General features: G+C 44.7%; 2 protein-coding genes across 3 annotated transcripts in view; both read left to right on the top strand.

Moving 5' to 3' along the window:
* The first annotated feature begins 795 nt into the window (after nucleotides 1-795).
* Nucleotides 796-3,166, top strand: LOC131667580 (uncharacterized). The gene is given in 11 exon segments (XM_058941077.1): nucleotides 796-863; nucleotides 937-1,081; nucleotides 1,141-1,522; nucleotides 1,605-1,688; nucleotides 1,743-1,812; nucleotides 1,876-2,038; nucleotides 2,145-2,226; nucleotides 2,350-2,602; nucleotides 2,667-2,888; nucleotides 2,952-3,030; nucleotides 3,110-3,166. Coding segments are annotated over 11 exon segments (1,605 nt in total).
* Nucleotides 3,167-4,608: 1,442 nt separating this feature from the next.
* Nucleotides 4,609-14,516, top strand: part of LOC131667615 (tyrosine-protein kinase transmembrane receptor Ror) — a 226,913-nt gene continuing 217,005 nt past the window's right edge. For both annotated transcript variants that reach the window (XM_058941142.1, XM_058941143.1), the window contains exon 1: nucleotides 4,609-5,228. In XM_058941142.1, the coding sequence (XP_058797125.1) occupies nucleotides 5,150-5,228 (79 nt within the window). In that variant the 5' untranslated portion in view covers nucleotides 4,609-5,149. The remainder of the gene's footprint in view (nucleotides 5,229-14,516) is intronic.

The following is a 14,516-nucleotide window of genomic DNA, read 5'->3' as shown; positions in this document are numbered from 1 at the left end:
TCTCTGCGCTTTGTGCTTGTGTGAGTGTATGTGTGTGTGTGTGTGTGTTTCGATGGACGGCTACGGCGCGCATCGACCGCGCAGCATGGCTTTGTTTCCGTGACGTCACAACGGAATATTAGTCTCGCTCCTTCTCTCTCTTCTGCATCAGCTGTGCAGATAACAACTGCTATCCATATGAGTTTATTCTCCAGTGGCACACGTGGCGCCATCGTTACTTCCATTTTGGAGTACTAGATTGTCGACTGACGGTCTTCAAGCTGGATTCACATATCTTTTCTGGTTTGTGTCTTGAATGCGAATTGTGCCGAATTGAACACGAAAAGGCATTTATTCGAAATGCCGATGCAAATGTCGATTAGGATTCATTGCAAAACGGAATTCGTTTTGATTCTAACCACAACGAGCCTCGTTTACATCACCTTGCTGGTTTGTGTTGCGAATGCTCGCATAATTTTTAAGTAGAAGCAGCCACGAATAGTCAGACACAGCGGTCGCATTTGGAGTTTGAAAACTTGATTTTACAATGAAAGTGCAGTGTAACTTTCAACTTGGAATATACCCAATGATATCTTTTAAATCGAAATGCTTTTCTCAAATTGAATGTATATTATAGAAAAAACGGATTTCTGAATTTTCGGAATGATGATCAGAAGAAATTCGAACGTTAAACCATTATCCAATAACTTCAGAGCATTTTGATACAAAGTCATGTCACTAAGTAAGTTTTTCAACATAAACAATAACAATGAATTACAACTAAAAACTTAAAATTGGGCAACGTCTAAATGTAGCATGGGCTTATGGCCCATGTGTTTTATATTGGTTGTTGTCATCATGTCTGCAAAATTAGAAAAGGAAAGGTTAGATGCTTGGCTATTTGTTTGCAATAACCTCAAAATTGTATTACTATTGACCGGCTGAATTAAAAATCAGTGTATTCGCTACAAGTAAATCCAACGACAAAATGAACATCGGAACGGTGCTGTTCGATAAAGGCACGTCTAGTAAACGTTGCTGGACCAACGACGACTTGATAATTTTAAGCAGTCGACAGATGTTTCAGGATCTATTGCCTGCGGTATTTTCAAAAAAACGTTCGACGTCGATCGATCGCATCAACGATCGTTAATTTTTCAGATGCAAACACCAAACATACAAAGCGACAAATACTTGGCAGATCTATTGAATTACTTCAAGCTGTGCCTCGAATACGTGAGCAACATGTCGACGGGCAAGACTAAGCATCTGATGTTAAAGTCGCTCGCGGATGTAATGGGCGGTTACCTGCATTCGTACGTGGTGCCGATCACGAAGGTCTCGTATTATGCTGGAAGCATCGAGTACTGCAATGCCGAGAAGGTTTTCCAACTTTTAGCCGAGTTGAAACAGTTTTTGAGCAGCGATGGTACTGGCTGGAGGAAACCTATAGAATTGGAAATGTTCATCAATGTTACTCCCGTTGCTATCAATTACGAGGATGCGTCCGTGGCTTGCAGTAGGCTCATTTTTAATCCTGCAAGTAAAAGTTTGTTATTGAACTTGATATTGTTTAATGGGAGCTGGTATTATTTATGAGGCTAATTTCGATGTCGATGAAACAGTCGCGACTAGGCAGACTGCTGAAGCACATCGTGGTCGCATTAAAGTCAAAGCAAACGTCGAGACAAACGTCGAAAGTGACCAAGGTATGCTATGGAAAATTTCTAGTGAAAAGTCAAGTTTAAGCTTGTGAATTGTAGGCGATGCGGATGTATTGGGAACTGCACATATGTACTTACCGTATTTCGACAGTAATGTCAGACCAAATAGGTAATCAACGTCAAATAAACAAAGTTGTATCTTTATCCAACTTCTGACGCACATATTCTGTAGCATAGCTGTACCCTTCAAAAATCATAATCTCTGGTCGCTCTACGAGGAAGAATCCGTCGCAATATTATTCATATATTACGCGACTAATGTCAATTGTATCTCATCGAACAAAGAAATTCTCGCCAACTTCAACAAGGATTTTTATAAATGGTTACTAGAATCCGTACGTGGTGAGATTTAACATCTCTATCTCTCTCCCTCTTCTTCTTTTTTTTCACTCAAAAAGGTAAACTGATATAAATTTTGCACGCGCGCGCAAAAAAATAAAGGTCTACCCTCGTTTAAACGATGATAAATGGTATCCGGCTTTCGGCGGAGTATTAAGAATCATAGCGTTCCTCCGAGATGCAGGTGACTGAACTATTAAGTTCTAATACATGCTGCGAGCAAGTAATGCAATATTTTGTTATTATTAATCGTTTGAATAATAGTTGAAGGTGTGCCAAAGAAGAGTAATGGTATGAAAACGAAAAGCAAAACATCGGACACTCTTACGGGTAGGAATAACGAACACTAAAATTCAAAAAGAATATTATAATAAAATGGCAATTAATTGATTATTAGCAGGTGCGGGTGTATTAGATTCACTATCGACAGTTGAGTTAGTTGTTATAGCAATATCAAGTGCAGCATTTGTATGGATATTGGTTGGACTGAGTCTGGTATGTTACCGACACTTCCGTAAACATCCAGAGGAATGTTCACCTTGCGATTCCCCGAGATCCGAGTGCGTTTATCAATTTTGTTCGCGAGCGTACTGCCAAGTGTCACGTTTGATTCATTCTTTGTAGCTTCGCGATGCTCTACAAAAACGAAGATTACTGCGAATTCGATACAGGTTGCTCGACAAATTCACGCAAAAGTATCGCTTCGAAAGTTAAAGAATGGTGGAGACAGAAATTCAAAACTTGTCCTGGTGGATGTGATAAAATGTTGACGACAGAAACGTGCGTAGCTTCCGGGAATTATTACAGTAAAGACTCGCTGTGCTCTAATGCACGTAGATCATACAAGTATGTATTCTAAAACTATTTTATAACGAGAGTTATTAAATATGCTTCGTTTCGTTACGACAGAAGGCGAAAAAAGAGATTCAAATCGGTATCAGCCTCCCCCTCGCCAAGCAGTTCTCCCTGCGCCTATTACACAAACAAAGTATTCATCGAATTTTCTCATTATTTTCTGCCGTTTGAGCGAATACATCATTTTCATGGCGAACTTTCTTGTTTTGCAGAGATACCATTACAGTTCTGACATGTCTAGCAGCAGCTCTGAAAGTTCATTCAGATAATAGTAGGAAACACTTAAATCTTCTCGTGTAGCTTCTTTTTGACAATGAGATGTGATTATAATTTAGGAAGGATAGACTTGCTTTTAGTGACATGCGATTAATCTTATTGTGAAGAATGTACATATAGTTTATATGAATATTTACAAAGTCAGTGTCATTTCTAATTCGAAGAAATATACATACTTATTGGAAATATATCCAACTTAATTGATTATACTCGCTTACGCAATAAACTTGTAGAACGTACAATTGACCATTTCAAACAAAACATCAAGAAGATAGTAAGCATGTCGCCTTGACAATTGCTGTTAATTTTGTCAAGCAATCGGAGTCAACATGCAAATGACGGCAGTTTAAATACAATAAGAAGCCGCCAGCCGTGTGGCGCACGAGGGAGGGGTGCCGCAGTTGGAGTTTGTCGCACATAAGTATCGTTCCATTGGATAACAACTTATACGAGGGAGGCAAAGTGAAAAAAAAAGTCCCGTCGCGCCTCGTTTCTTTCCCATTAGCCACTTTATTATCTCCTTGCCCTCGCGCCCTCTCTCTCTCTCTCTCTCTCTCTCTCTCTCTCTCTCTTGCAGAGATTTTATTTATCGTACTTCGCCGTTTGGCATTGGCTTCGTTAAGGCTTTCATCGAAACGATCTTTCATTTGATGCGTCGGCCGAGCGTCGTTCGCACGAAAAGCTCGAAAAGACGATGCGTCTGTCGACATTCGCACGCTTTCCCCGTCGAGAAGACGCTCCTTGCAACGCGTCAACTCCTAATGAAGTGGAAGCCCATTAGAAACCGACGAAAAACCGGCGTCAGATGGCCTCCGAAAAGCAGCAAACAAAGCTCGGGCCCGAGGAGAAGGACGGCCGAGAGCGAGATAAACAGCAGTCGCGCGAACAAAAGCGTTTAAAGGTACGTGGCACATCGCGCATCCCCCATCATTTGGCCTTCGTTAATGGCTCCAAGGGACTTCTGGCGTGCTACTTGATCGGCGCTCGCGTGCGCTGCAGCGGCGGTAGAGCAGCACATCTCTAAATCCGTCGTCGCGTCACGTATACAAGCACACACGTACCGGCAGCGAGAGAACGCAGTTATATACGGCTGCAACTTGTTGCAAGAGCAGTGCCATCTACAGTGCTACGCGAGTCTACTCCCCTCTCCCTTTGCATGGTGCGCCCACTGCGCAGGCAGGCGGGCAGGCAGGCGGCAGCAGCCCCCTCAAGCCCAGGTATTAGGGAAGGAGAGCGAGAGAGAGAGAGAGATAGAGAGAGAGAGGCTGAACTCGCGTGGCGCGCGAACTTCGCTCCCCAGTGTCGCGCGATACGTCGACGCATACGTATCTTCACCGCTGTCTCTTCGACGGACCTTCGGATATTCCGCACGGGTGTCCGGATTTTCCATAATCATCCTGATCATTAGTACTGTGCACGTATTTCGCGCGAGACATCGGTTCCTCTCCTCTCCTTCGCTCTCGTGTGCGCGTGCCGCGCGAGTGTTGCGAGTGGTCCAACGCCATTTTCTTTCGTTTCTTTTTTTCATTACTTTCGACTTCTGATTTGTCGATCACGAGCGCTGATCGAAGGACATTTCAATAACGCGCGAGTTGGTTACGACCGTCGACTGGTGAGAGAGCGCGTGGGTGAGCGCAAGCCGGTCTTTTGATTTTTTCTTTTGTTTTTAGCACGAACAGGCCGGCAGGTCCCACGTGACTCACGACTGCTAAACAGGTGTTCGTATACCGTCATTGTTTTTTTCCCAACCCGTTCTTCCCTCCAGGAGAGATCTCACCGTTATACGAGCAAAATGTCCCAGCGTAATAACTGCATTTGCACGTGACTCGAAGCCGAATACAGTGTCTTGTGTCTCGCGCTCACTCGATCGTTTTCGATATTTTACCCAAGTGCGCGTGTGACTGAATGCAGCAGTAGAGACACATCGGTTCTGCTTTTCTTCACCCCGCACGAGGTGTAAAATCTCCGCGGCGAAGATGATTCCCAGAAAACATCGTCCCTGCCTGCTTGCCGTCGTCGTCGTCGTCGCTCTACTTGCAGCCTCAACTTGCAAAGGTTGGTTTTTTCTCCTTCCACGAAAACGTGTTGTTTTTGCAATTCAAATCGACTCGAGAACTCGCGTTTACTTTCACTTTTATGTCGCACGCCACGAGCAAATTCCGTGACTTTGCTTGTTTGATCTTTTGTGCTCTGTTGATCGTGTGGGTGGCGTTATTATCTCTCGCGTCATTGATGCGTGTGAGATGCCATGTAGCGCTTTTGTATTTATATGAGAAACGTAGACAAGTGAATTACGTATTGCGCGAACGCGTTTCTATCCTGCATACCTCGCCGTTTCAACCGTTGATCAATGGCGTCTGTGTTTATCATCGCAAAGGAAAAAGTTATTGTCATGAGAATCTATTTATAGAACGAGTGACTTGTGATGGAATAAATCATTCTTTTACGAATAAGAATGCTAGCGTTTTGTATTAAATTGTTTTGAAATGGAGTCCACTAATATGATCGATACTTTGTCGATAGTCGGAGAGTATAGCTGTACATGCATCGCTATTAGTTATCAATGATCATTGAGATAATAGACTATGGCGAATAGTCCGCACTGCGTTTTCAATGCAGATCAGTTATGAAAATAAAAATTAGAAATAAAACCATTCTGACCTTTTATCACTTCAAATAAATTCAAGAAAAAAATAGCGAACTTATTTCAAGTGGTAAAAGGTCGTAATGGTCAGACATGAAATAGTTGGGATAACTATTTAAATAGCAACTTAGTACATGTGGAGGATAACAAGCTCACGCCAGCTCGAAAAATTATCACAATTTAGAAGCGAGAATAATGTAAGAAACAAACGTGGTATATACCGGATGCTGCACTTTTCAAGTACTTTACCCACGGAGCACGGAGAAATTCTCGACGAACCAATTCGGAGCTGAGCACTCGAGGTGAATAATAAGCCGAGCGTCACTTAGGCTCACGCTTCATACTACAGCTGCTGACAGTTATTACCCTCTCATTCTCTCTCGCACTTTTTCTGCCCCGTGAATTTTCTCACTCACGCGTAAAGTAGCTATGACATTTATGCCGTACGATCGTTGCTCTCAAACTCCTTTGTTTGTACAACTCTTGAGAATTGATTTGATAAACAGCAACTCAGCGATACGCTCGCGAAGCTTTTCTTCGTAGCTTTTTATCATCGTTAATATCGTTTGTGTTTACTTTTGGCCTCACAAGGAACATTTTTTTCAACGCCAATAAGCTTTTACGAGGGCATCTCTCGTATTCGTTGACCTTGCTGAACGAAAAAAGGAAAATAGTTTACGTGAGCTTTAATCAAGCGATAAAGAAAATTATGGAAGCAACAAAAATAACGGTACGAAGGTGAGGGGAGTATGTGGCATTGCGATTTGCGGGCCACGATATTTGCACGGTCATTATTCTCCCATCTATCGCTGGCACATTTCAGCCCAGGATAAGTCAATATTTTACCAATAACAATAGCGAAACAGTCGCTCAATCGATCCCACACGTCCCCGTATCCGAGAAAGCATTTGAAATTGTTCTCCTCCCTGCTTGCACATACACCACTGTCACCACGCTCTCTCTCTCTCTCTCTCTCTCTCTCTCTCTCTCTCTCTCTCTCTCTCTCTCTCTCTCTCTCTCTCTCTCTCTCTCTCTCTCTCTCTCTCTCTCTTTCTCTCGGTGTTGACTTCACATGACAAATCACCTCTTCAAAGACAACATTGAATCCATCACGATCAACCTTCCTTCGTTTTTATATTACATAATGTGTATATATATCAAGGCTTGGATAAGAAGAAAAAGAATGTTCAATTTTTTCTCTTGAGTGAAGGATTACAAGCTACGAATCTTAGCGACTGCGGCGGAAAGTTTTTGATTCATGTCGATTAAAAAAGAAGGAAAAGTCGCCCGCCGAGGAGTTTTCTCAATTATTACTTTTGTTTCCGCTTCGGAAGTAAATTTACGACTTTGCGCGTAAGGAGGCAATATTCCAATGACACTTTTTTTTCGCAGCTTATGCGAATGCGACATGCTTGATGAGCCAGACTGAAAGAGAGAGGGAGAGAGAGAGAGAGAGAGAGAGAGAGAGAGAGAGAGAGAGAGAGAGAGAGAGAGAGAGAGAGAGAAATATGGCTGATGAATGGCCCATTAAACTGTTCCTTTTCGCGCGGGTAAAGAAAAAGCGTTGGGAGGGAGGTCTACCCGAAAGTTTTATTCGGAATTGCCATTGCGGACCAAACTCGATCAAATTCCGTGCAACTTTGCAGTCCACTGAGGTCACTAGTTAAAGTATCCTTCGTAGGATGATGCATGTAGCTTTAACACATTTTATGTTGTAGAATGAGAAATTGCAGTGAATGATCCCATTTCTTTATATAAAAAAAGAGAGAGATAGAATGTCTATCTGCGTATAATAAAACTTTCCATTGCATATGTGAAATATCAGGAGTAAAAACAATTATTAACATTCAAGCATTGACTTTGTTTAAAAACGCGAATACCAAAAGTTAATCAAAGCTTGTCAAATCGCTGTCTATAAAGATGACTTCTGCAGTCGCTTGCCTATCGGTGCACATTTTGAGCGTCAGCCATCAATCGCGACCGTAAAAAAGCAATGAAGACTCGCGCAACAATCCATAAATCACAGCAACTGTCTCGAAACGAAGAATAAATCAAGTACCGCGGCAGAGCGCTGCATCGAAAAGGATTTTAATCGTCTTCGCAACGCGTCGACGTCCATTGACTTGTAAATAACGCGCATTAAGAGGTCACAAATGGCGGTATAGCAACGGAGTGACGCGCGGTCGCTTTAGGCGACGAATGGCCTGGATCAAAGTTTCGTAGATGCCGCTGTCCAGACTCGTTCATCACCCTATCGCACGTTGCCGGCTCCTGTGGACAAGATAAACGTACCTCGTTTCGTTTTCCTGGAGAAAACAATGCAGGCGAACGATCATCAATTTAACATACATTGAATCAATTGCGCTTACGAGTAAATGACGAGTTAACGACCTTCAACTGTAGTCATCAGCTAAAATGACCAATGCTCGTATGTTCAATCGTTGCAAAGTGTTCACTTCCGATCGATACTATCTTAGTTTGTTAAATTGGAAGTTGACTGGATTGGCAACGTCATAAAGTGTACGCGAGGCATTGAGACGACGTTAGTCGAGAGATGTGCGTTCGCGATACAGGACTTTAACATCATTATTATGTACCGCTTGCGCTTGAAGGCCACACGCGAGGAGAATGTTGTCCCTGCACGGCTGGCAACCTTCGTTGACAAACTTTAAGAGAACATCAATGCTTTCTCGCGCAGTCTTAGGATGAAGAAAATTAAATCCGTTGTCGCGTTGCGCCCTCGCTTTGGTAACGAGTCCTTCCGATCGGGACTCGTTGATAGGCAGCGTGCGGACGAGGGGCATTGCACGAATGAGGCGCATAAAACACGACGCGAAATTATACGGTAGTAAACGCTCGCGCCACTCTACTCTCATCCGCAGGTAGCACTTACGGCATTTCTCCTCCTTCGTCTTCCTGGCCCTTTTATCGCCAGTTAACATGTTCGCCTTTAATCGGCCAGCTATGCGTTTGTTTACTAAGCTGATTTACCGACTGACAAGTGCGGATGTGAACTTGTTATTGATGCGAGCGAGTTTTAATTTATTGACCGACGAGGATTTTTTTTTTTTTTTTGAACGGTGGTTTACGCGAGAGGGATGAGACTGGCGGAATAGTAGAAATTGCCTTTTATTTGATATCGCCGATAAAATGGTTTGTTATGCATGCAGATATTTACCATGTGACTTTTTCGATTCTCTCTGTATACTTTTATGTATTTCAACGTCGTTTGGACCCTTCCATCAACCAACGCGTCGCTCCATTCATCCTCTCGTAACAATGGAAAGCTCTCGACGAGCTTATACCCCTTGCCACTTTGTCTCGCTGAATTCAATAATCTTTTTTGCGCATATTGCGAGTAGCTCCATAGGCTCGATGCCGGAAGTTTGCAATATAGAAAAAATCTTGTAAGTAGATCATTTTTTTTTTCTTTTCAAGGCATTCTTGTGTATTTAAGTTGTTTTATCACCGTAACGGAAACATGCAGTTCGTAATGAGCTCTCGGACTTTACCAAGCCTTGTTGCATTGAAATTTTTGCCAGATTCATGAGTAATGAGAAAATTGGCAGGGGATATTGTTTTATGTACAACTTTTTCTGAATCAGAGTTTTGACAAGTTGCGCTTTGCAGAAAAAAAAGACAGAGCGAAAATAACACAAAAGCTTTTTTGAAAAAATAATAATTGAAGGGAACAATAGAGCCTAGATATGAAATTTCCGTGCAACAAAGCCGCGTAATTCTCGTCGATTCGTTCAATTTTTTTTTTTTTTTTTTTTTTGCCCGGGGCGGAGGCGTCGATATTTCCGCGCGCGGGATTATAGACGTTATCGGTCAAATCCAGATAGAGCCCAGAGAGCTGGCCCACGCCATCGCGGAAGGCCTCGCTCTTCTGGTTCGTTCGCGGGACTTCCGTCCGCGTATAGCCGTGGCAGTTCTAAATCCGCAATGAAGAATAACGAGAAAACGGGCGACGGTAAACGGATGAAAAATAAAAGCGAGGCGCGCCTCGCTCTTCGCTTTTTCTTTTTTCTCTTTCGCGGCTGTCTGCCCTCGCGCGACTCACTTTTTGACATTCTTTAATCTTGCAAAAGCGGTTCCCGTCCCGAACTGCGTGCCCGCGCGTGCGGCGCGTGGATGTATTTCGAGATATACGCAGCTGTGCTTGTCGCGGGTTACTACGCGAGCATGGTTTTTTGAATATCGAACGGCCCCGAGTTAAGCCTTCGCGTTACAGTATCGAAGTTTCGACAAAGGAAGAAAAAACGTGAAAAAATAAATTTATAAGCTTCCAGAAGTTGCAATGAAATATCGTCAACGGTAAATATAATAACGAGCGACTAGCTTACCTTCGTGAAAGTGCAAGTAAACCGCAGAGCAAAGCACTCTATAGAATCTTTTCAGCGTCTATCGGACAGAAAAAAGGGAAGCTCAAATAACCGATCCCCAATAAAGAAAGCAAAAAAAAGATTATATAAAATCCCCATCGGTCGCCGAAGCTCTTTCTCTCTCTCTCTCTCCCTCCCTCCCTCCTTCCTCGCTCTGGCAATCATATTTCCTCGATTAGTCTTGCAATCAAACTTATTTTTTCCAGTCAGTCACCGGGCGACTTTTCTAAGCGAAAGATGCATTCTTGAAATCCCTTTCCGCCTCCTTCCTGCCCGCGTCTTTTTACTCCTTGCGCGAGAGAAGTCAACGTCCGCGTGCGTCTTAAATTTAGAACGGGTTCTGCGCGCCAAGTGCCATCGCAGGTACGCGGGGGGCTCTTAATTGTTGGCTCGGCGAGAGCTCCGATTGTCCAATTATCGTGCGCGTGCACCGCGCGAACGGGGGTCGATTTGAGACGGCGCGCGTTGTGTATCACGACGGGGCGGAAGGGCACGTGTCTTTCCTCTCGCGCGTGTTAGTTTGCTTTTCGAATGCGGCAACCACGACGACGACGACGACGCCGCCGCGCCTCTTTGTTTTGCCAGACGCCTCAATTCGTGAGCTTTATTTGGCGTTATGTGTATTTTTGGAGGACGCCTACCACTGCATGACTTCCATTTGACGGTGCGGCCGTTTGATGGACTGCTTTCAAACTTTATATCATTCGTTGCTGGTTTACCTCGTTATTCGCAGGTTGTTGTTTTACGAAACACTAAAGTACGGCGGAATGGAATGACGAACGCGCTTGGAAATGAATTATGAAACATCGTCGTTGTTATTGAAGATTTAGCTAAACATTTGGTAAACGAAACAAGGAACTATAATATTTCCAGGATCTCGCTCGAGAACTTCAATAGAGCCGTTATAACAGTGCGCAAATAGAAGTTAGCTTTCCAATCCCGTACCCGCGAGAATTTTCCGTAGAACTCTCGGTGCTCGCGGCATACATCTCTATCAACTAGATTCGAGCTCGTCCCCATAAAATTACTCTCGCTTACACGGCTAGACACTCGAAAGTCGTCGAACGGACTTTCGGGAACCTCGCTACGTAGTTTTCTCTAAATAAGTGCATTGAATTACCGCCGGTGTGCGCGCAGAGTAAGTTTTCGGATGCGAATGTCTAATGCCGCATAATCGTGTTTTTATCCTGTTTTATTTGGGAGCGAGTGGGAAAGAAGGATCGTAGACGCGGGGAGTAGCGCCAGAGAGCGAATGAATGAAATACCGGAAATGCAATTAAGCGCGTCTGTGTGTGCACTCTGTCGAGAAACTTTTTTCACGCGCGCTTCAGAGAGTCGTCGTCGCCTTCGTGAAACTTTCGATTCAATGCGCTCCTTAAGATGCTTATTCAGACTTATTTTACGTCGCATCCAAGTGCGCATGCCAGCATTGGATAGGATCGCAGGGAAAACAGCAGCGCTGCTTTGGCAATGATTCGCCAGCTAATAGGAAAGCAATACAACATTACGTGTTTCCAGTTTCATTCGGAATATCGACGTGTCGGACAGTGATAAGTGATAATCCGAGTCGCACGCAGCTCAATTAGAAATGTGACGGAGAGGCAATCCGTTGCGCTTTTATTCGCTCACATGACTGAATGGACCGATGAATGAATATCCGATCTCACTGTTGGCTCAAGAACGCCCGTGATTAACCGACGAAACTGAAAATCGTCAACTAACGACGCGAAGCATCCGAAGAGCCAACCGTTGTCTGTATCGACGGCGGCCATGGACTAGCGTGCGCATATTTGTAATTCTCCGCGTACATCCGCAGGGGCAGAGAGATAGGTGAATTCAACGGACTGGCATTTCACTGGCAGTTCAGGTGCACTCTACTCTTGTACGAGGGTTGAATTGATACACGCAGATAGAGATAGAGAGGCTTGATCAGTTTGGTATGTAGCCACTCTCTCTCTCTCTCTCTCTCTCTCCTCTCCTCTCTCTCTCTCTCTTCTCCTCTCTCTCTCCTCTCTCTCTCTCTCTCTCTCATCTCCTCTCTCTCTCTCCTCTCTCTCTCCTCTCTCTCTCTCTCTCTCTCTCTCTCTCGCTCTCTCCTTTCTTGATATTCTGTATAGCCGCACTCGGCAAATTTACCGAAATTGCACAATCGATACTTGGCAACTGAGATGATAATTCGTCGAAAAGTGTGGGAAAAATATTTTCTCTAATATCGATAGAAAAAAAACAATTCACGATCGTCTGTTATTTCCAAAAGCACACGCTGATTCAATCCCGAGATAACGCCCCAAGAGATTCTCTCTTTTTCTCAGCGAATTCGTAGGGCCGCGCTCGCCCATCTACGCGCACGTACATCCATCCTAGTACTCTTTCAGGAGCCATCTCCGAGCCAATTCATCTCTCTGTAACGTCGGTCGCTGCCTCGAGGCCTATTACACACACCTGCAGCACGCCTGTCCCTTTCTGGCTACCGATTCAATTGATTAATTCTCAATTACCAGACGAGCCGTTTTTCACGCGAATGCTTTGCCTGCGAATTACGCCAATCTATCTTATTTGCTGATTCGCTCGTTCACGTTTATATTTATACTTTGATTTATGGAGTCTGTTGATGTTGCTAATCGTCATTAGGACGGCGTATTTGCAGGTGTACGGTTAGAATGACGCTGTCGCAGTGGCGGGCAAATTATACGCCGGAACGACAAAGGTTACGCGAACGGGAGAAAGAAGGGAAATCGACGGGGTAGTATGTGCAGTTGATAGCGAGAACATGCAGGATATCAGCAATCGGAACTGTCAGTAAACTGTCGGCTGCGTATATGAAATCGCGCCGCATACGCTGTGCGCACGCCGCTCGCCGCGCCCGTCCCGAGGCATTACGTTTTACGCGATTGCCCCGAGAAGTCGTCGTGGCGACAAGCTGGAAGGTGACGATTTGCGCGCGCGATATGCCCGGCCGCCGAACGCAAATGGCGCCGATTATCATTCGCGACGGCTACTGGTACGTACGGTTTCGCCTGCATTTGCGGCGCGGTCAGTGTTATGCATTCCGTTCGACTGACTCGCGTCCAAGCGACGACTCACTTTTTGTTTTTCACTCCAGCGCTTCGTTTCTTCGGCGCAGAACGATTGGCGAGCGATTTGACGTCGCGCGAGCTAACTGGCGCAAAACGAAACGATTTTTCGCTCTCAATGTGGCTTTGCAGAGAAAACTAACGCTGACGGGAAAAAAAACATATCGACTCATCCCCGACTCTTCGTTTGATCAACGCCGACATTCGCTTGTCCTGGAATAATAATAATAATAATGATGACGATGATATCGCATTTGGGCGAGCGCCACCACGGGCAAATATAAACAAATGAATGTAAAAGGAGACGGGCGATGTTTGCCGAGCGAGCGCGGGGCAAAGCGCGCGCATAAAGCGATCGATGAATAAGCAAATGAAAACTTGCGCGAGCGCGTAATTTATGATAACGAAATTCGGCCGCGGTGCAGGAGGGAGGCTCATTGACGCGCAGCTGAGCCCATCTCTAGCCGTAAATCAATGTTCGTAAAATCAATCGAGTGCTATCCGCGCCCGCTTGCCCGCAAGAACAAACGAGGCGCGGACTCGTGCAGCCGAAATTCATTGAAAACGCGTTTAAGGAGCGCTTCGCTCGCGATCGATGCTGTCGCTTGACAGCGGCACCAATGCGAGGGTCGAGCTTTCGAGTGGCCGATTAGGCGGTGCGAACGGCGCGCTCTCTTTTTCTCCAAGGGCACTCGAGTCCGATATGTGCTGCTGCCGCCGCGGCCCGCAGACCGCTTTGTGAATCACGACTGCGCACCTTCGCCACTGTGCGCTTTTTGGAAATTGCGACTCGATCGTGGTCGTCACGACCTATTGGTGCTTGCGAGCGAGGTGCAATCTATTTTAATAAAGCAGCACGATGCAATGTCTTAAAGAGTATTTTCTCTTCTGCTGTTTCGGATAATTATTTTATAAAAGTATTCGTTATGTATCGAGGCTTTCAATGGGAAACGTGAACTGGTGAACTGTATACGAATTTATAATAGCGACATTCACGACTATTGATGATGACCATCTACGATCAGCCAATAAAATTCTATCGAAGCTCCATCCGTCGATTATAAGTTCAGGGCCAAACTTTATTTTCTCACGTTTGAATTCGAAAAATAATAGATTGCATACCTGGGCCGGCCAAAAGTAGCATTTCCCTGTTGCGGTTCGGTCAGTAAAATGCTAATTTCGGTCTGGCTGGACAAAAAAAATAGTATACGCGCCACGATCGGGAAATTGGCAAGCCCAT

The sequence above is a fragment of the Phymastichus coffea genome, unplaced genomic scaffold (assembly GCF_024137745.1).
Source record: "Phymastichus coffea isolate CEN01 unplaced genomic scaffold, Cenicafe_Pcof_1.1 PCOF00068, whole genome shotgun sequence".
Classification (NCBI taxonomy): domain Eukaryota; kingdom Metazoa; phylum Arthropoda; class Insecta; order Hymenoptera; family Eulophidae; genus Phymastichus; species Phymastichus coffea.
This window is presented reverse-complemented; position numbering and strand designations above follow the sequence as displayed.